At 44.0% G+C, this 21,878-nt stretch overlaps 4 protein-coding genes across 4 annotated transcripts; 1 reads left to right on the top strand and 3 right to left on the bottom strand.

Moving 5' to 3' along the window:
* The first annotated feature begins 18 nt into the window (after positions 1-18).
* Positions 19-5,280, top strand: LOC137800452 (syntaphilin). The gene is made up of 5 exons (XM_068597662.1): positions 19-360; positions 2,265-2,375; positions 2,470-2,601; positions 3,287-3,436; positions 3,534-5,280. The coding sequence occupies exons 2-5, from the start codon at positions 2,332-2,334 to the stop codon at positions 4,822-4,824; spliced, it is 1,617 nt and encodes a 538-aa protein (XP_068453763.1). The 5' UTR covers positions 19-360; positions 2,265-2,331; the 3' UTR covers positions 4,825-5,280.
* Positions 5,281-7,016: 1,736 nt separating this feature from the next.
* LOC137800453 (peptidyl-prolyl cis-trans isomerase FKBP1A-like) lies at positions 7,017-9,437 on the bottom strand. The gene is made up of 5 exons (XM_068597663.1): positions 9,298-9,437; positions 9,148-9,195; positions 8,471-8,583; positions 7,779-7,953; positions 7,017-7,459 (listed from the first exon to the last, which is right to left on the bottom strand). The coding sequence occupies exons 1-4, from the start codon at positions 9,431-9,433 to the stop codon at positions 7,822-7,824; spliced, it is 429 nt and encodes a 142-aa protein (XP_068453764.1). The 5' UTR covers positions 9,434-9,437; the 3' UTR covers positions 7,017-7,459; positions 7,779-7,821.
* Positions 9,438-10,387: 950 nt separating this feature from the next.
* On the bottom strand, positions 10,388-17,152 carry mfsd2al2 (major facilitator superfamily domain containing 2a-like 2). Its single transcript, XM_068598348.1, has 14 exons — positions 17,141-17,152; positions 16,738-16,857; positions 16,497-16,621; positions 16,269-16,401; positions 15,040-15,118; positions 14,160-14,326; positions 13,197-13,287; positions 12,955-13,076; positions 12,731-12,814; positions 12,521-12,604; positions 12,306-12,418; positions 11,924-12,067; positions 11,659-11,835; positions 10,388-10,908 (listed from the first exon to the last, which is right to left on the bottom strand). The coding sequence occupies exons 1-14, from the start codon at positions 17,150-17,152 to the stop codon at positions 10,527-10,529; spliced, it is 1,833 nt and encodes a 610-aa protein (XP_068454449.1). The 3' UTR covers positions 10,388-10,526.
* Positions 17,153-18,523: 1,371 nt separating this feature from the next.
* On the bottom strand, positions 18,524-21,638 carry fam110a (family with sequence similarity 110 member A). Its single transcript, XM_068598308.1, has 2 exons — positions 21,534-21,638; positions 18,524-20,261 (listed from the first exon to the last, which is right to left on the bottom strand). The coding sequence occupies exon 2, from the start codon at positions 20,115-20,117 to the stop codon at positions 18,825-18,827; it is 1,293 nt and encodes a 430-aa protein (XP_068454409.1). The 5' UTR covers positions 20,118-20,261; positions 21,534-21,638; the 3' UTR covers positions 18,524-18,824.
* Positions 21,639-21,878: the final 240 nt, after the last annotated feature.

The following is a 21,878-nucleotide window of genomic DNA, read 5'->3' as shown; positions in this document are numbered from 1 at the left end:
GGCGCACCAGTCTGACTGGATGCTCATCGCCATATTCTCCTCTTCCTCAGTCGGTGTTTACAAACAAATGGGCTTCCTAAACAACATCCTAAATAGGATCCCTGCGGTCACTAACGTGCAGTGGCGTCGTGCCAGATCTCCTTCCCCGCTGTCACTTTAAGAAGCACCGATGCAGCAGACGCAGTTGCCTCATTTCATCTCCGGGCTTCATGGCTGCAGGATGGACTCGCGTCAGCATCGGCAGCATCTTTTCTTCCTGTTGCCACCAGGGACTCTTCATCGACCATCACGTCTGGCGGGAACCGAGGCTCCTCTACGATGCGCAACTTCCAGCAGCCGAGATGCTATTGTTTGATGAAGGTCTGTTTCGAAACCAGCTGTGTCGGTGTTTTTGTGCATGCGTTTGTGCACAGCTGCACCATGAAACGTGTGCAGTGAGATTCAGAGTACATCCTTGTTAATGTTAAGTAACCGTGATTAGGACACACAGCGGGGGACCTAACGTGTTACTCCACTGCTTCTATCGGAATATGCTGTTTTCTTTCATGGAAAGTAGCTGCTGGGTTGTTCGATGTCCTGTTCAGGGACTCCGCTGCAAACCAACGATGACACTTTTTGGGCTTTAGAAATAATAATAAAAAGTCCTCACATCAGACCTGAATGCTTATCTAACACTGCTTTACTGTAGGCGACAGATGTGGGAGGGAGAAAGGAAGAAACAAAATCCTGCAATGTAACGGCATAGTTATTATTCAAGGACACATCCATGTACCTTCTGCTATTTATCCCGACACACATCGTCAGCTGACGAAGTAGTTTTCATCTCCTCGGCTCTATATGGTGCTCGCCTCCACACAACGCGGATACTCTCTTACGTAAGATGATTGCGTATTTCTCACCAATAACATACTTGCCACTTGTTGCGCAGACAGAAGAGAGGGAGGGAGGTGAGGTGTCCCGTCTCGTCGTCCTAGAATTTAAATATAGGACAGAAAAAATGTGTTCCTACGCGTCTGTTTTCGCTTCGACTTTTCATTATCAGGAGATTATATTATCGGGTGTGTGTCTGTGTGTGTGTGTGTGCAGCCTCGTTGTATACATCAGTGGATTCAGGCGTAAAGATCAGCAGGTTGAAGGCACTTTTCAAGAAGGATGAGAACATTTTGTTCTCTTCTTTCAGTTCTGCTTTGAAATAGAAATACACTTTTCAATAATTGGACTGGTGACAGAGTGAACTGACTTTTACTTGTATTTATGAAAAGGGGGCGTGGTCACCACTGAGGTCATGCCCTCTGTGTTTTTAAAAAAAATGTTTACTATCTACAGATTTCACATGACAGTACTTATGTTGTAACTTGTGTTTTTCTGTCACTCTGCCACTGTCTTTTAAAGGATGTTGTTGCATTGACTAGTTTACTTATTTGAGGGATCGATATTAGAGCCACCAAACCTTTGTGAAATATAAATAATATAACATGTTGACCCATTTTTCATTTGAACAATACATATCAAACTGCTCATTGCAGCAGAATTTGACAGAATATAAAGATTTAAAGAAATAAAACAGTCTACAGACAGACACAAATTGGAATAGGAAATATCTGATGAAAAAATGAGTCCTTCTCCTTTCAGTCGGTAGTCAACTTAGTTTCGATACCCGTACAAGACATATAACTTCATGTACAGACAATATAATTAAACTGTTTACATAATAAATTAAACATGAAAGATACCAGTTAAAAAGATCTAAATATCTCAGATTTTCTGTATCGCTTGCTCCGGCTCAACTTGTATATGACACAAGGTTGAATTTATTATTATCTTTTTTTTAAAGATAATAAAAGAGCAACAATGTAAATCTGACATGAGGTGACAAAACTAGAGCAGTTTAAAGTGCTCCTACGAGCCTTTAATCTGCTCTAGTTTTGTCACCAAATGTCATATTTACTCCGTTGCCCTTTGACATCAGTTCATGTGACGCTTCATCATGTTGATGTGCAGCTCTGCAGGCCGTCGCTCAGATAGACGCAGCTGCGCTGACAGCGAACTCACTGTTCCCCTTTGTGTCCGCACAGAAAGGAGGCTTTATCCGCTGCTGCCGTAGACTATTTCAATTCGGGCTAGGGTTTGCGTTATTGCCATTGACTTCCAGTGAAGAAGCACATTATGGCCACACAGTGAATGCTCCAGGGGATATTTGTGCTTTAGATGAATATTAGCTGATCTGCGTGTGTGTGTTTTTTGTCACTGTTCTTGCGGTGCAGCTGTGAGGGCTCCTAGCGTCCCTCTCTAGAGTCAGCGGTGGAGAGGTTGGAGGTCCCTCGCACATCAATGTCGCTCACGCCGAGTCGAAAACCCTCCTCAGGTCAGCGCAGGTACTGTTGCACAGCTTCCGCTTCAGAATGATGCCAGAGGTATTTTACTTATTCGTCATTGTATTGTAAAATAATGCAATGTGGTCCCTTCAAGGCGCTCAGTTGGCACTGGAGGCTGCAGCGGGCGATATTCCCATAGCGATACATCCAGTACTCACACCTACCCCGGCCGGGCTCGGGCAGCAGAGGGCAGCCCCACAGCTCGGACATATCCCACCACACCCAGGTAGTAAGCATACAATCCTCATATGCTTTATGGTAACCTTTTGGAAACTGTGTGAAAATCCTCCCGCGCCCATTTTAAGTCCCAGCATGCCCCATTCAGACAATCTTTGGGCATAAAATATGTAATTTTTCCATTTTTGAACCGAACACAGTTTTTTGACTGAAACTCCTTCCTAACAGGCCAAGACTTTGTTTTATTGTGATTAATGTTGCAGATTCTGATTCTTTAGGTCCTAATCTTTCCAAAAAGGTGTCTTATTAACCGCTTCACGAGGCATTTTTGGGGGATTCTGGCTCATATCATGCTGGATGTTCATAGTTACGATCAAAATATCTTTTAAAAGTGATTTTTTTTTTCCCCCCATGACTTTGCTGAACAGGTACATACAATAAACACAAGTATTGGAATCAATGTAGGGTTCCTACGAATTACGATGACTTAAACACAGGGGAAAAGGAGGTCTGGAGCCAAATTTGGTTCCACAGTTTTCAACGGGTTGATCTGCCTCCCCGGTCATATTCAACAGCAGTTGGATTCGCACAAGGCTTCACTTGTTCCTGGTATACAGACGTCTATCAGCGCCGGCTTTTCACCATTCACTACCTTTTGTTCATTGTCAACCGGACTCACAATTTACTGTTCCCGCACGTGGTTAAGAACATTACGTTTCACCGTGTCGATTCAGGCGACAAGCGAAGCACACAGCCTGCAGTGACAACCATGGGATCAGGCCCCCGACCCCGGAGCAGTACCTCACCCCTCTGCAACAGAAGGAGGTGTGTATACGACATCTGCGATCCAGGCTGAGGGACAACGTGGAGCGACTACAACACAGGTGAGTCGTCTTTTCCTCCTTTGCTAATTGCCTTTGTTTGTTTCTGTAAGAGAGGAATAACGCCGGCGTTCATCTTCCCCAACTTACTCTTCATCAGAGACTGTGAAATAGATGACTTGAGGACTCAACTGTACAGGATGCAGGAGGACTGGATCGAGGAGGAATGTCACCGCGTGGAGGCCCAGTTGGCGCTGAAAGAGGCCCGCAAGGAGATCCAACACCTTCAGGAGGTGGTCGTGACGGTGAAGTCCAACCTGAACGTCCGCGAACAAAACCCCCACGACCACAAGCCATACTCGGGGCTGCAGGCGGCTCAGCAAGGCGGCAAGTCTCGCTCCTGTGGCTGCTCCCCGGCCAGCACTTTGAGCCGCGGCGCCACCACCACCGCCACCCGCACGCGCCTGAGCAGCGAGGCCCTGCAGCTGGAGCACGGCCCGAATGCGCCGGGCGAGGCCGGCCGAGCGGCTCGCCCGGCGGGACAAACCCACCTGCTCCTGGAGGCGGCCCTCCTGTCGGAGCAGCTGCCGCCGCAGGGCCACTCGCGAGGCCCGCCGACGACCGTGCCGCGCGCCTCCACCTACGAGAGGCTGTGCAGCGGGGGGGCGGTGTTGCCAATGTCGCACTCCTGCCACACCCTCAGTAGCAGCAGCTGCAAGTGCAGCGGCCACAGTGGCTACCACCCTCACCATCACTTGTTCCTCCATTTACCCCAGGAGGAGGCCCCGGTTTCAGCGGAAACCGCCGCTGACCCTGTCCCTGTCGCTGTACCGGTGCCGATCCCGATTCCTGCAGCAGAGAAGAAACCAGAGGTGCGCTCCCAGGCCTGCAGCCCGACCATGACCTGGCTGCGTGAGGAAAGCGACTTCGAAGAGCTGAGCGTCATCTCTTTCGCCACAGCCGACGCCACGCACTCAGAACCGCATCCGTTTCCGTCGTCTTTACCCGCCGCGTTCCCTCCCGAGCGTTCACACGGCGCGGCGCCGCTACGACCCGACGAACCGGAGGAGGTAACCGAGACGCCGGCGGAGCCCCGCACCTGCCAGCCCCCCTCTATAGCTCCCCTCCCAGAGAGGCGGGACGCTATAGCGGTGCACATAGAGGAGGAGCAGGAGGATGTTGACGACGCCGATGGTACAAACGGAGACGGGCGCCCCCCTCAGCTCTGCCACTGGAGCCGCTACTTCCTCGTGGACCTGCTGGCGTTGGCGATGCCGGTGGTCCCGACCATGGCGTGGCTGTGTCGAGGGGCGTCGCGGGAGGTCCTGCCGGTGTATCACATCGGCTCCCTGCTGAGAGGCTGCTGTGCCGTGGCCCTCCACTCGCTTCGCCGCAGGGGCGCGAGCAGAGGACGCAGGCCCACCAGCATGAACGGGACGACACCAATCTGAGACGTTTAAGGAAGACAACTCCCAGCAGCCTCTGCAGGCACGGCCACAAGCGACGCTGACTCCATCACGGTTTGCTCATTGTTGGATATCTCCTCTTATAAGATTCATAGATTTGACATACCGTCTTCGTGATTTCGTGGTCATGCCTTGCCTTAGAGAACAAGCGATTAGTCGTACATTATTTCCTCATTACTCAAATATACTTACTGCCACTGCCTGAGGTTTTAGTGGCGTTCTCTTTGTTGGAATCTGCATGTCACCCACAGTTTTGGTTGGGTTCCCTTGCTTGAATTTTTAAAAAAAAGCCTGTATCTGGATTTAGATGACACCCTCCGGGCAAAGATATGCAGTTTGTTTTATGAAAATAAGCATAAGAAACATCGTCTGTTGAATGCTCCTCCTCTATTTTCATCAACCTATTTTTTTTTAATTGTCAAAAAGAGAATGGGAGAGTCATTGCAGTCATGAAATGTGTTAAACATCAACAAATACATTACTTTCAGAGTTTATCTGACTTGTGCAGGAGCAGTTAATAGGTTTGCAAAGTCATTTCCTCCCATGAAAATATTGAACGTGGTGGAAAGCTGTTGGGACTTTTACCTTTTTTGGAAAGCATCTAATCTGGGTTTGAGGTGCAGAACAAACAAATCACTGATATTTTGCCAATAAACAACACCAGGGAGTTTAAACCTGCAGACAAGTCATTTGAAGCTCATGGGACATTCATCCTCAACATTAACTAATTCATTATTTTATTTTTTAAATAATGAACCTGAATTAAAAATAACAAAAATCTGCAGTTTACAAAATAGAGAAAATGCCAAACAAAGCACTGCGATCGAAGCTTTCCAACAGGACGGACTTTATGTATCTACAGTCACATATTTCTGTAAAAGTTCTATCAGAACACACAGTAGATCGAGCCACACAGACGAATGAATGAAGGACTTGGATGAGCAGTTTTGTTTACTGACTTTGAGAAGAGATAACTGTTTTTGATACAGTGATATATTTTCTAATGTTACATGATCTTTGCACAGCTGCAAGCAAAGATTCTCACTTTGCATCAGTAGGTTTGCTCCCACAGCACTGTCGAGCAGTTTATGATAAGGATGCGCTGGATGTGTCAGTCACTCATCTTACAAGTGGCCCTTTTGTGTGTGTCGACTGAAACGGCTCAATTGTAACTATAAATCATGATGTACAATGTGTATGGTTACCAAGTTCAGCCTTATTCTGCAAAAAGAGCAATGTCTTAGCTTTCAGGGATCTTTTCAATAAGGTTTTTGCTGAGTCAGCTTAAAACAGAGAAATAGCTCAAAATAAAACTTAAAGGGAAAATGAAGTGTAATATATCGACGGTTGGAGGGAGGTGTACTGTAACGTTGGAATGTTTTACTTATTTTCAATCTGTTGGATTATGGCTCCAGAGCAACTATATTTCCTTCATGTTAAACATTGCTCGATATGTCACTTCTCCTTCTCCATGTGAAACTAACCCGTCCATCAGCTTGTACTGTACATGAAAATGATCAACTGTATTATCGCACAAGAAGCAAATATTGCAAAAAAAAAAAACCTGGGTATTTCCTCTCTTGGAAAATAAAATATGCTTCTAATGGTTTTCTTTAAATATATCGTGCACTGTTATGCATCACCATGAAATGACTTCATAAATGTGGATGATATAACTCATTCTAAAAAGATGATGCTATATGATACAATTATCCAAATAGGAAGGAAAATAACAGCTTGTGTTAAAATTACTCTTTTAATGATTTTTTTTAAGAGTAAGGAACAGACTGTTTACAACATCCACAGCTTGTTACACACAACGCCTTCAAACAAAGAATCACAAACCCCACGATGTGCCGACAAACCTGTCGAGGAACTTACCATGCAAGTTAAGAAACCTTTCTACCAGAGGACAAATAGTTTCCCTAGATGTTTTACAGTCAACAAGACCAAAGAAGTCCAGTTGTGAGTGTGTCAGCAATAGTCGTTTTACTCTTATAAATTAAGAATTGATGCTGCAGTATCGACAAAGAGCATCCTTCCTCTGTGAGCTGTAGGCTGTTCATGGCTAATGTGCTTGATTCATGAATCCCTGGTTACAATGTATTCCATACTGTAGATTTCATACTAAATTTAACGCAATAACAAGTATCACAAAAAGGTAATTCATAGAAATATCATGTGTCAAACAATTTATTCTTATTTTTTATCCAAGACAATAACCCGCAATCAATACAATATTAGTGTAAAGGCCACAGAGCCACAGGAATGAGATTGATTCAGTACTTATGACACTTATCTAGAAACCTGGTCCTGATGGCAGACATAATTTGTAAATGTTCAAAAGAATTAAAAAAACAAAACATCACCCAAAAAAAAATAAAAAATACATAGCAAAAATGACAAAAAAAAACATGGGATGGCCTATGACTTAATACAGTATGGAAGCTAAAGAATAGCATGGAGGATAAAGTTTTAAAGCAAGTGACGAAACACAATTTGTATCTAAATGTAAAGGAGAGTGAACTAGTGAAGATATAGACATAGGTCCTATGCAGGGTTCAAGAGCAGGAATCATCTGTTATCACCGTTCCTCCATGTTCCCAAGATAGGAGTCGACCTGCGGTGAAACGAAAAGGGATGTCAGTGCTTTGGGTACGGAGAAGAAACAACAGAGGATTATAGGATTATGAAGCCCACGGCTTGCTATTCACATTCTATTCAGTCTGTAAACATTGACTAAATAACGGCTAAATGTATCGTCACTGTACATGTGTTTATAATAAATGTACATGCGGTGCAGAAAAAAAAAAAGAGGTATTTGCCACTCAAACTTAAGATACTTTAAAAGCTACATAATCATCCCGTCCACACAGAATGTGATGCACACACACAATCATGGTGACTGATCAAATGATATAATAAAAAAAGATTCTCACCCTGAAAATTTGAGTGGAATTTAACAAAGTGAGTGCACAAGCTTCAGGCTTCCAGACTGATCAGCTCCACATCGAAGGTCAGAGTGGCGTTTGGCGGGATGATCCCTGGGTGACCTTTGCTGCCGTAGGCAAAGTCTGGTGAGCAAATCAGCTTTGCACGCTGACCTACACTCATCTGGGGAGGAGACGGAAGTACTACTTAGTCACGTTCAACTGCATTCGTCATTTCATTTTCCATGAGAAACAAATTAAAACAGCTAAACAGCAGTTGTTACTTCTGCAAACGTACACTTCATGTTTGTTATTTTGTATTTTTCAGAAAAAAAAACAAACAGGTTCATTGGCAAGTTCACACAGGAATACAAGATGAAAGCAAAAGTACTGCAAACTGTCAAGAAGCATAAATAAAATGTAAACAATGACAATACAAAATATGAACAATAGATCAGTTAAAACAATTAGTAGTCCAACAGCTTTGTGCAAATTGACTATAATGTCTAGAGACCCATGATTTTTATATATATATATATATATATATATATATATATATATATATATATATATATATATATATATATATATATATATATATATATACACATACACATACACATACACACACACACACACACACACACACACACTAAAATATCCACCATTTACGTTAAGAGTGTCTACAAGCAGCTCCTCACCTGCGCTACTCCTTCTTCCCAACCACGGATAACCTCCTGGTGTCCAATCTTGAATTTGAACGGCTTCCCACGGGACCTCGAAGAATCAAACACTTTCCCGTCTGCCAGTGTGCCTGATAAAAAAAACATAAATACAACCATGTACACATATACATGTACACATATCGAGTTTCGACAACCACTTAATGTTGTTTTTAAAGTCCCACTTTAGCCTCATAACGGTTACAGAGCTATGAGCTAGCCGACTAGCATCAAGGGGCCGGTTAGCTTCCGTTCGGGGGGCTGACAGCAGCTACAATCCCGTTAGCTCGCCGAGAGCTCCGTCCTCCGTAGATCCGCGGACAACAGCAGCAATTATTATCCAAGCAAAGGATAAGTCGACGAACAAACGCCCGGCTGCAGCGCCACCATAGCTAGCGTGAGCCGAAGAGACACAGCAAGCATTCAGTGACGCTAACTGCTAACTAAACACTGGACGTTAGCTGCGATGCTAAGCCAGCCTAAGCAGCTGGTGGTCGTCCGCCAACTAAAACTAGCGGCTCGCGTTAGCGGCTGCTTGGAGCGGGACGTTAAGATACACACACACACACAAAAAAAAACACACACTACACAAACATTTAGCGTCGAGACTTTAGTTTCAGCTCCATTCAGGAGGACAACACAGCCTCCATACTCACCGACATAGTGCACCACGACGCGCTGCCCCCTCTTCGGAAATGTCCGTTCTGAAAATAGGCGAAAACAAGAGAGAGCGTGTTTAACAACGAGCCGCAGACACGGCGGATAAATCGGTATTAAATCGGCGAATAAAGCAGATTTATTCGCACCATCGCCTGGAGTTATGGTCTCAATGTCTACTCCCATGTTGGCTCTTCGGGTATCCTTCCTCTTGACCACCCGACAGTACGAGCGGAAGCAGCAGGCAGGGGCGTCCTGTTGACGTGCGAGTGGGCTCCAAGTCATCAGGGCTTGTACAAATATACATCTTAATTGGCAACTAAACACAAACGCACACATCTTTTACAAACTGCGATAAAAATCTAACAAAATCTGATTAATTGATTGACATATTTCCACTTTGGAAAGATCTTTGTACCAATATGTTGTCTGGATCATTAGAGTTGGCTTATTTTCTTTAATTCATTAACAATCACACATATCAATATATAAACATATATATATATATATATATATATATATATATATATATATATATATATATATATATATATATATATATATATTATATATATACACTATCATGTATATTCCACCATCATAATAAATGAAGCAGGCCGCCAGAAAAAGCTTCACCCTGGCGTTTCATTGAACGCTCAAAGCGTTTTGTTATGTTTCTAATGACTACAATATCTTCTTGACAACATACCACAGCTCCAACCACTGTTGTATAATAGACTAGCACCACTCCTTTGCTTTTTTCTGATCTATTTAAGTACTATTCCTCATAATAATTAAAGTCCAGCTGGGCCAGAAGTACCAACCGAAAGATACTTGACCTCATACTTTGTATGGGTGAATGTGAACAGCAATAAAAGCATAAACTCACCAGCAATAATCCGCCTGGCCAATCTACTCCCACAAATGAACCTTTCACTATTTGTTTTGTGTATACGAGACCAATATAGCTCAAAATAGATAGACACACCAATATTTTCTCCAGTAATGTCAGTAGCATTTTCCTTAAAAGTTTAGGGATTGACTCTCTCCTCATTAGGAAAAATGACACTTTTTGGACATAGGCCCTAATGTATCATGTCTGTCCTGTATTGGGTAATATTTTTGAATTGTGTTATGGAAAGCTGATACAAATTTACCAATGAATCACTAACAACAGTACGAGTTAAACAAATAGAACATTTCCAAGCATAGTGTAAAAAAAATGGATAAAGCTCTACATTCAACTTTTAAGCATATGTTTCAAACATTGACAACAATGGTAGTTTATTTACAATATGAAAGATACTATAATACAAAAAAGTCATCATAAATACAACATGTCATGTCTGTATGCTGAACATGAAGCTATGGTATCGGACTATACCCATGACATTTTGGATCTCACATTTGACCTGCTTAAGGAAGGCCCAGGATCATTCTCAGGAACATTTCTCTCCGAGGTATCTTCTCCGGAGAGCTGGAGTGAGTTGAATCTCTGCTTTTGACACTGAGGATTTACACTGGACTGGACAACCGATTCAGGCCTGCTGTATTCTCCAGCGAGGCTCTTTGATACATCTGAATGGACACACGACGCGACTGAGCAGATTTTATCATGACTGTAACGACCGGGTGAGGAATTTGACTTGTGCGACATATTGATCTTCATGTTATTGTGTGAAGTCGCTCTGTGGAGCTGCATAGCTCCGTCGGGCTGCTCTGCGTTTTCTCTTGGGTCCGGTGACGATGACGCTTCTGGGCTATAAATGAAGAATAAAAAAACAAATAGTAATGATTATAACTATAGTTATATAGTATAGATATAGAAATATGAATTTCAATGAGATCGATACTATTAATCAGGAATGAACGATAACAGTCTTTGCGTATAAATTACAAAAGCAGCTTGTTACTAACAACCATATCACCCAAAATTACTATTTCATTCATATTGACTTGAAATGCACTAGCAAATATGCAAACAAACTCTGGAAAGTAATTTCCCATCCAGCTATAACAGGGCTGCTATTTACAATCCAGACCCCTGACTGCGAGCTTGAAATAGGAGCGAGCATCAAAAACAAGTTGTGAACACAACATTGACATATTAAGTTGATACGGGGAACCAATTGGCAAACAGTTTTTCATTAACAGATCCAGAAAATATGGAGCAACTTTATCATTTAGAGATATTTTTCTGTCCGGCTGATAAATGCAAGTCAGATATTCGCTCTTTTCTATCTCTGTTTTTGGTCTCTACAGCTGCTACGGGAGATATCTTGCTCTTTAGTTGCTAAAGGCTCGACTATGTCTGTAACTGTGCTAACGTTTGGTTCAGGTAGTGAAAACAGGTGCCTGATTGGCATTATACATATTTATAAAGAATAATCGGCCCATGTGTTATGCTTTTCTAAAGTTTCTGAAGGTTGTCTGAAGTTCATGGAGTATATATTATGTAGAAAAATTATAAGGCCCTTTGAGAGGATAATTCACCCATGAAAGTCACTTACTGAATTGAGGTCAGTTGATCCTGATGCTGCAAACATCGCCTCTCATTGATTGGGTAGGAGCGGAAAAAGACCATCCCTATCAGCAAAAGTACAACGGGAACCGGCGCAAACAGCACAATCAGAGCCGTCGCCACTCCGTCATCATGGTGACAGGCCCCCGCTCTGTAGCCCACAAACCTGCAAGCGAGGAGAAAACCCCCAAAAACGTGAGCGGTTCAACAGACGTACATAACACATAAAGTGAGCGGACGGACGATTGACTCACTGTAATGTCATGGTTGAGATGCCAACAGACAGGCCGCCCGCCAGCTTACTGCAGAAGGCATAACAAGAGAAGAACATGGGCTCCAAGTCTCTGCAGGAGGGGTGTCTGGCCGCAAAGTCGTCCACCACATCTGGGAGCATGGACCTGGCACAGAGCAAGCTGACATGTGTCATATCAAAAACCACCACAGCCAATTTAGATGAGCAGAACTGACCGGTCAAGAAAACCGATCATTGCTGGAATATTCATAAGCAGCCCGGGTCAGGTGGAGGCGATGTGAATGATTCATGTGCACAACATTCAGTTCTGATGCTGATGAGATCTGATGGGCCCGTCCTAAAAAGGTTTTATAACAGTGTGTCCTCTCTGGGAGCTGACTCACCAAGGTAGCAGGAACATGGTTGCCACGCTGAATCCCATCAGAACGCACATAATCATGAAGACTGGCAGGTTACTGGGAACACAGGCGACTGTAATAACTGCTGGGATGAAGAGCTGAGAGAGACAGAATCAGGCCTTGCAGAATAGAAGGAGATTAAAGATGTGGGAAATGACTCATCATCACACAGATATACAGGAATATCTGTGATTTCTTACTGATAGTCCGATGTAAGCTGTGGCTTTTTTTCCTATTCGCAGAAGAACTGTTTGCCACAGAGGAACTGCCACCGAGGCAGAAACCTGCAAAAATATAGAGACCTTTTCATGCAAAATTTAAAATGTACTTAGAAGGATTTTGAAAAAAAGTTTGCATATGTAATCATCTTTGTGAGCAGAGTGTGTGATTCCAGTTAGTTTCATTTTTACCAGCAGAACCAGTAAAAGATGCTGGAACTGGGCTCCGAGCCCAGCTGCATGGCTGCAAAAAAGGGCAAAATTACCCAAGGACATCTGAGATAAAAGAGATACAGGACATGAATTAAACATATACAATTATGGTTAAACAGTTCTTCTGCTTCTAACCATTAACTACATGCATGCATTAAAAAATGTTCATGAGAGCCGAGGTTTATAAGCATACAACACTGCACCTGAAAAGCAAGCGAAGTGAACACAAAGCCAAGTACCAGTCGTTGGTAAGGAATGTGACATATCAGCATCTTCAGCGAGGTCAAATAGGACGGTCGCACTTTGTCAGCAGTGCAGAGAGGAGCTGCAAATAAAACCAAAAGGGAACCTCAAGGAAGGGGAGTGGCAAGGTAAAATGGTCAAAAACTCTATGTATTTATAGATAAGTGAGAGGGATAAATAAATTACACATTGAACGTCTCACCCCGCTGCTCCTTCACCCCAAGGAAGAGAACCAGGCTGCAGAGGAAAAACAAGGCGCCCATTATCAGAGCTGAGGTCAGGAAGGCCTCTTGCTGGAGGGCAAAATACACAAATTAAAAAATCCAATACAAATAAAGTACTATATATATATATATATATATATATATATATATATATATATATATATATATATATATATGAACATTAAATATTCACAGTATTCCCCATTGAGCTAGTTAGATTAAATGAGAAGATTCCTGCCACTCATCTATTCGTTAGCTAACGTTTAATATCGAGCTTGTGCCCGAGGCGGTTAGCTAGCTCATGAATTTATTTGTGAAATAACATAATCAGCATTTCAGTACTCAATTTTTGTAATATATATATATATATATATATATATATATATATATATATATATATATATATATATATATATATATATATATACTTTCTTAATTATTGAGGTTAATGTCACTCTAATGTGGATTTTTCTTGTTGGCATATTCAGGCTATAGCTAGTTTATGCCAAACTAATCTTCACTGGCTTCAAAGGTTATCTTATTAGTATACAAACTGGTGGGGAGCAGCTAGCCTGACTTGGATTTGTACTATTCCATCAAACAACACATACTGTGTTATTTAATGAGTTTTAACGGTGCTAAAGGCGGGTTTTTTGTTATCAACAGGCAGAGCTGCTAGTTGTATGCTAGGCTGCGCTAACTTAATTGTCACTGGTTCCAGCTTTATAGTTAATGGACAAATACACGTGGTTGTATTTTCTCATGTAACAGGAAAGAAAGAGAATACACAACAATGCCTATGTTGCACTAATTACAGCGTAACAAGATAGCCCTGGGACCATGCAAGTACAATGCCAATGCAATGCCGCAGGGCTGCTAAAGAAATATGAGCGCTAGCTCATTGTCAGACAGAGAACTTTTTTTCCCTACATTTTATCTACCGTTTTCTGCAGTGGTGCACTTTGTGGCGAGGATGTGCTCTGGGGTACCGTCTCATGAGCCGGGCCCAGATGTTCACAGCTCTCTTGCTTTTCTGTGTTGTACACACTTATGACTTGACCCTGCATCACGGAAGCCAATAACATGGCCGCCATCTTCACACTCATTCCTGACAAAGAAGGTCAGAGGAGGGGACAAAAAGTGCAGTGGTGGAAGAAAGTAAGCTATTCAGATGCTTCACTAAAGTCAAATTAGGCTACAGGGAAAATACTCAATCACACATCTTGTATTCAAGACCTTAAGTAAAAGCATTACAAGAAAGTACTGCTAAAGTAAAAGTACTCATTCTGCAGTAAATTGTTCCTGTTAGTGTTTTTAACCCTTGTATGGTGTTAACTTTTTTGTTATTCAGCAGGTGTTGTGGGTCTGTTGGACCCGCTATATTTTGGGGTTTTAATTCAACATAATCAAACAATTTTATGTTAAAATACTCAACAGATGTTTTCTTCATCCCAATTTTGAAGCAATATAACTAGCAAAATATGGTGAGTTAGCTAGCTATCTGGGCTGAGCAGCTCGTCTTTTTAACATTATGTTTTTGGATTACAGCTGCATTGATGCGTGTGTGTTGCATTTACCTGCTGTAGATGTGCTTTTAACTATTTTGTATGCTGTTGGGTAGTTGAATCTACAGAAATGCTTCTGAAACGTGGTGGAGTACAATTATAAAGCCGCACAAAAGGAAAAATACATCTGAAATTCGTCCAGCATTCAATGAAATGCACTTGTTCAAATGTTCAAATCCAACGCTGAAGGAGTGAGGTCCTGGCCTACGTGTCGTCGCCATAAGGAGCTGTGCTGGTGATTCATCGGTACTCTTACTGTAGGCCGTGGCAGAGTCTCTGTCTCTGTGATCTCCCCCGAGGAACATGCCGAGCGCGAGGTAGGGGACGTTGTAGCACTGTTGATGGACAACAGAGGAACACGTGACGGCTACCGACAGCCCGCGAGCGGTGTGAAACTCAGTAGTCATGGTGACGCAGCTCGGAGCAAAATGGCAGCTGCAACAGTGTCATGAGATGAAGAGGAGGAAGAGGAGGAAGACATTCTGTCACCATGGTGACATGAGGAAGATGGAGAGGGAAAAAAGTGGTAAAAAAAATAAAAGGTAGCAGTATAGCATTGTAAAACAATTCTCCATTCCAAGTAAAAGAGTTTTGATACTTTCACAGTATTTATATAGTATTTTATTATATTCAGCACTTAAACCTGATTTGTAATAAATAAAAAAAGATAAACTTTTTTTTTTTTTTTACAATATAGGACCAGACGTTATGAGGGGAAATAATTTTTGGTTGGAGCTGTTCACTAATTGGTAACTTGAGATAGCAGGCCATAGCTTTATTAATTAATAATTAATCCATTTTTAGTCCCACGGAGGGTGATTTATTGTAGCAACTGGGAGTTCAGTGTCTTGCTCAAGGACACTTCAACATGCAAATTTTATGGGGTGGGAGACCAGGAATCGAACCGTCTACCAGGATAACCACTCTCCCCATGAGCCAACATGTCTTATTTTATTGTACAATTTGAAATGTAACTGAAAACTGCAGCTGTCAAATAAATGTATTGTAAAGTAAAAATATTTCCCTTTTGCGTCACGGTATGAAATGGAGTAAGGGCCCAAATGACGACAATCGTATAAAGAATATTTAATTCCAACAAAAACTAAGAAAGGATTCTAAAAAAACAAACCAGACTGCGACAGAACAGAACAAAAAGCACAAAAAGTTTTAAGAAAAAAAGTGTGAACCGACAAGGCAACAGGAGACAAACAGGGTTTAAATACAAGAGGAAGGTAACGAGAAACAGGTGGACATAACGAGGACAGCACAGGTGAAGGGAATACACAATCAGGAACCAGGTAGACAATCCCAGACAATCACTCGAGCAGGAAGTGCTGAGACACAAGACTACAAAATAAAACAGAACTACAATCATGACATTCTGAGATTGAGTGGCGTACAAGTATAAAGTAGAATAAAAAGGAAATATACAAGTGAAGTGCCAGTACTTGTTGAGCAGCGAGTGCTTGTGACACACTGACTTACACTCATGAGGGTCTCGAACAGACAGGCCGCTGTGAGGAACCACAGCACGTTGAGGCCCTGAGACGTTGAACCTTGTGGCACGAACCACAGCAGCAGATAGAACATGACGCCAAACGGAGTGGAGAGAATCAGCCTGTGGGGTAAACATGGTGCCAAGCTTGAATACGGAGCCCCGCGGATGAATCGCAGCCTAATTCAACATGAAGCGTGTTCAACATGGACACCAACCATGGCGTGAGCTTTCCGGCGGGCGTCCAGCGACTGCAGCTCACCAGATACCCGACCAGAGGGTCGGTCACAGCGTCCCAGGCCCGGCTCACGAACAGAATCACAGAGACGTAAGACGCCTGCATCTGTGAAAATAGGTACTTAGCTTTGAAATTGAGACAATCACATATATCGTGGGGGGGGAAAAAAAGAAAATGCTGATCCTTTTTGTAAGCCACTGTTTGCGAGAACAGCTCTATACCTGCACGACGTCCAGGAGGAAGATCTGCAGGGAAATATTTAAAGCTGCTGTCGTAATCTGATACGGGACCTCACCCACAGCGTAACACACCTTCCTGGCCAGAGGAATCCCGCTCGACCCCTGAGAGCACCAGAGGGGAGGAACAGACGGGAAGGTGGAAGGGAAATCTAAAGTATAAAGTATCAGCTCAAACATTTTGCCGTTTTGTGAACACACAGATTTTCTGCTCACACTCGTTTCACACAGCTATCGCAGCGAGAGCGTGGGATGCAGAATGTTTGAAATTCAGATTTTTTTCTTTTTGCTCACAATTCTCTCCAACATTTTACCACTGAAGGGGAATCTGGTTGCAGACGTACACTTTGGACTATGAATCAGTATGAAGTTACGTGAAGAAACTCACCAGGTTACCCATTAAACTGTGTTTTCAAACCAAACAAGTGGATGGAATATGAAAGAATATCACAACAGATGACGAGGATTCAAGTTCATATAACCCAAAATAATGTAAATTGACAATGTATTTCATTCTTAAAAATTCATGAACTGAATGCAGGTTTTTTTCTTTTATTGTATGAGAAGTTTATTCAACATGTTTTATTAATGTGTTTTATGTCGTTTAATCTCAAATTGGCCTTTTGCTTCTCACAAAGCATCAATCCAGAAAACCTGTAACATAAGGTTGAGCTGGTTGAATTACAGGAAATACATGAAGTACTGTTTGAGGTAGTAAAAAAGAAAAAAATCTATTCTGATAAAAGAACATTTACCCATGTTTGAATATTAATGCGAAAGTATATTATAAACATATTCAAAATTGTGAAACTTACCCTCTGCTGACCTTCGCTGCGAGAGTTTCTATCTGTGGTCTGGTTCAAAAACCAACTCTTTAATGTCTGTACTTGATTCACAAAATGATTAAGACAACTCATCCTTCCACGCAAGTGAGAATAACAAAATAGTAATAATAATAATAATATGCAGACAGCTCCACCCTCTCACATCGGTCATCAAGTCCTACTCGTTTGCCACTGAGATCTGGTTGAACGACTCCTTCGTCTCTAAAAGTGTGATGCTGTAATCCAGCCCACCTGCTCGTGAGAATGAATGAGCCGGCTCAACAAAGATTATTACGCATCCCCCCCCAAAAAAAACAGGATTTATAAGTGAGTAAGAATCATAATTTAACTCTATTTGTTAGACAATTTTAATGGAGCTTGGCTGCAGGTTTTAAATGCGGTGTAGGTGGATCCTGTGAAGAGAAAATCTAATTAAGATACCTCCAACTGGTTCAACTGGTAAGATGCAGCTAACTGGAATAACACACATACACACACACGCACTCGGCTCTCTTTGATATTCATGAATGTGACTTTTGGGTATATTTCTAAGAGTATTGCAAAAATAAAAACTAATTTAAAAATGAAAGTTGAAGTGTCCTTATTTTGTAAGTAGCAGTTCCTACTGAGCTGGAGGCAGAACGACCACATTTAATTGGGAGCATTATTAAAAACACAGATCCTCAGTCAGGACTGCTCTGACCTCTTGTGGAACAGCAGTGAAACGCTCCATCGGATGAAGCCGGTTCATCCCGTTCTCTCTCTCTTTTTCTCTCTCTGACAATTTAACGATCAGCAAAAGTGAAAGAGCTTCAAAAACAACTCGTCGTAGGAGAGTTTGCTCCGATCCCTCTGGAGGAAGAACGCATCACTGTTGGGTTAAAACGCTGCGGTTCTCTGAAAAGTAAAAGCACTGACCGCCAAAGAAGACGTTTTCACCATTCAGTCTTTAATGCTGTTCGTTTTCGTGACCACAAATGACATTGACTCCCCGAGTATGAGACTCATAAAAAGACAGGTTTTTACTTTCTCAGGATTCTCTTTTTCAATGACAAAAATGTCAGAACATTTCAAATTTTGTAAAATAAAAAACAAAAGCAAAAGGGAAATGTACTTGTCAGACAAATTGCATCCATCACATCAGTTTAATCATGATTTAGGGGGCGGTGGAGGGGGGGGGCAATCACTCTTTGTGTTTTGACATGTTGAAACTTCTATTCCTAAATCTTACAGACATTTACCGCCATCTTATAAATTTGTGCTCTTACTTGCATTGTCTTTGGCCTGACGGAGTCCATACAGCCATTTGATGACTCTCGCATTCCTCTCGATGACAGAAACACCGTAGGGAACGCGCTCTGCCGCATCCTCGTCCTCCTCCTCCCCTTCATCTTCTTTACCAGAGCCCGCGCACTCGGACCCCGGCGCGCTCACGCTGCGGAACCGAGCCATGGACACGATGTCCGAGCTGGACCCGGTGAACTGGAGGTCCGCGGGGTCCAAACCGCACAGGTTGAAGAAGCGCTCCAGCTCCGTCCCGGCCCGAGAGCATCGGTCGCTCATGTCCGACTTGGACCTGGTCAGAGAGGGACGTTTCCTGGAGCTGGAGGAGGACAAACGGGTGATCGCCGGGGAGAGAGGGGGGAAAACCGGGAGGCTGGGGGGAGGTGGGGCGAGGCCGAGGGTTTCATCTGGAGAGGAAGGAGGATTGTCGGGTTTGGGCGGAGCGACGACCGGTTTCAGAGGGGAAGGGCGGAGTGCCGTCCTGGTGTGAAAGAGATGCAGGTGTGACGTAGACGGGCGGAGTGGAAACTTTGAGTGTAGAGGGATGGGCTGGAGGGGCTGCCGGATGTACTGAGGTGGTCTGCAGGGCGTCCTCGAGGGACTGGCCTGAGGCATGACGTCCACTCGCCGTACGGCCCCCGCAGCCGGAAACCCAGGAGAGCCGGGGCTCTCCACCCGGGCGGGCCCAGAGGTTTTTAACCTCACCTTCGCTGGACTGGACCAGTCCGGACGAGGCGGCGGACGCGGCTTTTCCTTTTTCTGTTGTGCCCCCGCGGGTGTTGGTGGGCGAGGGGAGCCGCGTGACGCGCCAGCAGCACCCAAAACTTTACTGTCCTCAGACTTGGCAGCGGCGCCGTCCAGAGCTTTACTGTCCTCCGACTTGGCAGCGGCGCCGTCATTCACGTCGTTTATCAGGTTGCTCAGGTGCTCCAAGTCGAGCTGGACTTCTTCCGGCTTGGTTTTCGTCTGGGCGGTCGTCTTCCTGGTGGGCCGCAGAGCGCTGCCGGGGTTCAGCACAGGCGCGCGCACCTCGGCAGGCCTGGCCGGCTGCGGTTTAGACAGAGCCACCTGACTCTTGACGTATTTGGCCTTGTCGGCCTCCAGCCTCTCCACCGCACTCTGCTTCGGTCGGCCCGCCACCGTCTTGAATTGCCGGTAGAAGTCCGGCCCCACTGGCCCTTTGGGCCGCAGGCGTGGGGGCGCTCCGGTCGTCCTCACCGGTTGTCTCACTGGGTGTTGGAGAGTCTCCAAAGGCATTTTGTAAAACTAGTCGTCGCACCTGTCCTCGAGCACTCACAGCTTTTTCTTTGGCCACCCGGAAATAAATGCCCCTGTTCTGCAGAAGTTGCGACGTGAACTCAGCATCTCAGATGAGCTGTACTCCCATGACGTTTGGACTTCCTGTGGAAAAGAGACACATCAGTCAGGACGCAGACGGCTCAATGAAGAACTCAAAAGAGCAGTCGATAAAAAAAATTACCTTAAAAGTCAAGCAAGTGTCTTCTTCAGACACTTTTAGTACTGTTACACAAACAGGACACAGCCACCGCCACAAAGACACGTCCTACCCACAAACCCTCCCCTTTCTTAAAGACTGCAGCCAATCAGCCGCCGGAAGCCCTCTCCATCTCTACAAGTTCATTGGCTGCCGGCACCGACGGATCTGAACAATCACCCTCAGTCATCCATCTCTCCGTGGACAAACACACAATAAAACTGACACTTCATTTTAAGTGTGTAGAAGGCCCGTGAAAAGAGTGGCAGGAGTGTGTGTGTGTGTGTGTGTGTGTCTGTGTGTGTGTGTGTGTGTGTATGTTTGAGAGAGAGAGACGGGGAGGTGCATCAGGACAGCTGTCAACAAGCTATTGTCTGGAGGCCATACAGAGAACATCACACACACCAACAGCTGCTATGGGAACAATGGCTCCCCATCTTTAAATACAGAAGCCAGTTGCTAGGATTTGCAGCGGGCTTCTTCCTAATCTACAAGCCTCTAAGTTAAGTGAAGTCATAACAACGGGGGGTTCAACTGAGCATCGCTCTTCGAGTTCACTGATAAGACTTGAACTTTGGCGAAGGTCACAATAATGAACTTGGTAAGGGCGGCCTTTTCCTGCAATTCTGTATATACTTAAGATACTGTTTGTATTACTCTGCAACGGCCGGGCACATTCTCTACATTTTTGCCATTCCAGTCTGAGCCGGGCCAAAGTCCTGCTGAGTCGTGGATCTTTTTCTGAGCCTCCTCGCTTTACCTGACGTCTACAGATTGCACATAAACAAAAGTTTGAAGTAAAGACCAGCAGCAACCGTGATCCTGATGTATATCATTTACACAAAAGGTTGGCAGGCTGGCGTGTTACTACAAAGCAAAGAGGAATGTCGAGAGGTGAGTCAGCCAAACAAAAATAGAGCCACTAATTGAATGCTTCTGAGTCAAGTGCCAGCATGCTCTGCCACTGAGAGTAAATGACAAACATGGAGGGGCAGCAGGAAGACACAGAGGCACAAAGAGGGAAGCAGGTAAACAACAAAAGAAAAGGTCCCACATGTACTTAAGGCCTCCACCAGTCTTGTCCTGACAAGCTCAACTCTGCTTGTGTGAAGGTGTGGGTTAGCTCTTAAAGACAGTTTTTGATTCTTTTACCTCTGGCATTCCTACAGAAGACTCACCTTCAGTCCCCGTTGACCCGCTTGGGCCTCTCTTCAGCTCCTCGGTGGCCCAGAGAACACACCGTGCAGCGGCTCTGCTGAGCAAAATGAGTGCGAAAGTGTTTGAAATGAGAAGCAGCAGCAGCAGCAGCTCAAGACAAACCTGTTTGACAACTCATGTGTGCTCCTCCTAAGCCCGCCCCCCCCTCTCGCCCGATTGGTCCAATCACTCTCCTACAAGGAAGCAATCTGGCCTCATTTTGGTCACATGACGCTGCCATTGTTTTGTGCTGCTGGCTACATGATAAGGAGTCATAGCTCATCTGCATCTGCTGACAAGCTGTTCAAAGGTCTGTGTTGAATGTT

This window comes from Clinocottus analis, unplaced genomic scaffold (assembly GCF_023055335.1).
Source record: "Clinocottus analis isolate CAN_PGR_092001 unplaced genomic scaffold, fCliAna1.0.p SCAF_4, whole genome shotgun sequence".
Lineage (NCBI taxonomy): Eukaryota > Metazoa > Chordata > Actinopteri > Perciformes > Cottidae > Clinocottus > Clinocottus analis.
The sequence above is the reverse complement of the archived record's forward strand: the minus strand, read 5'-3'. Positions and strand labels throughout refer to the sequence as shown.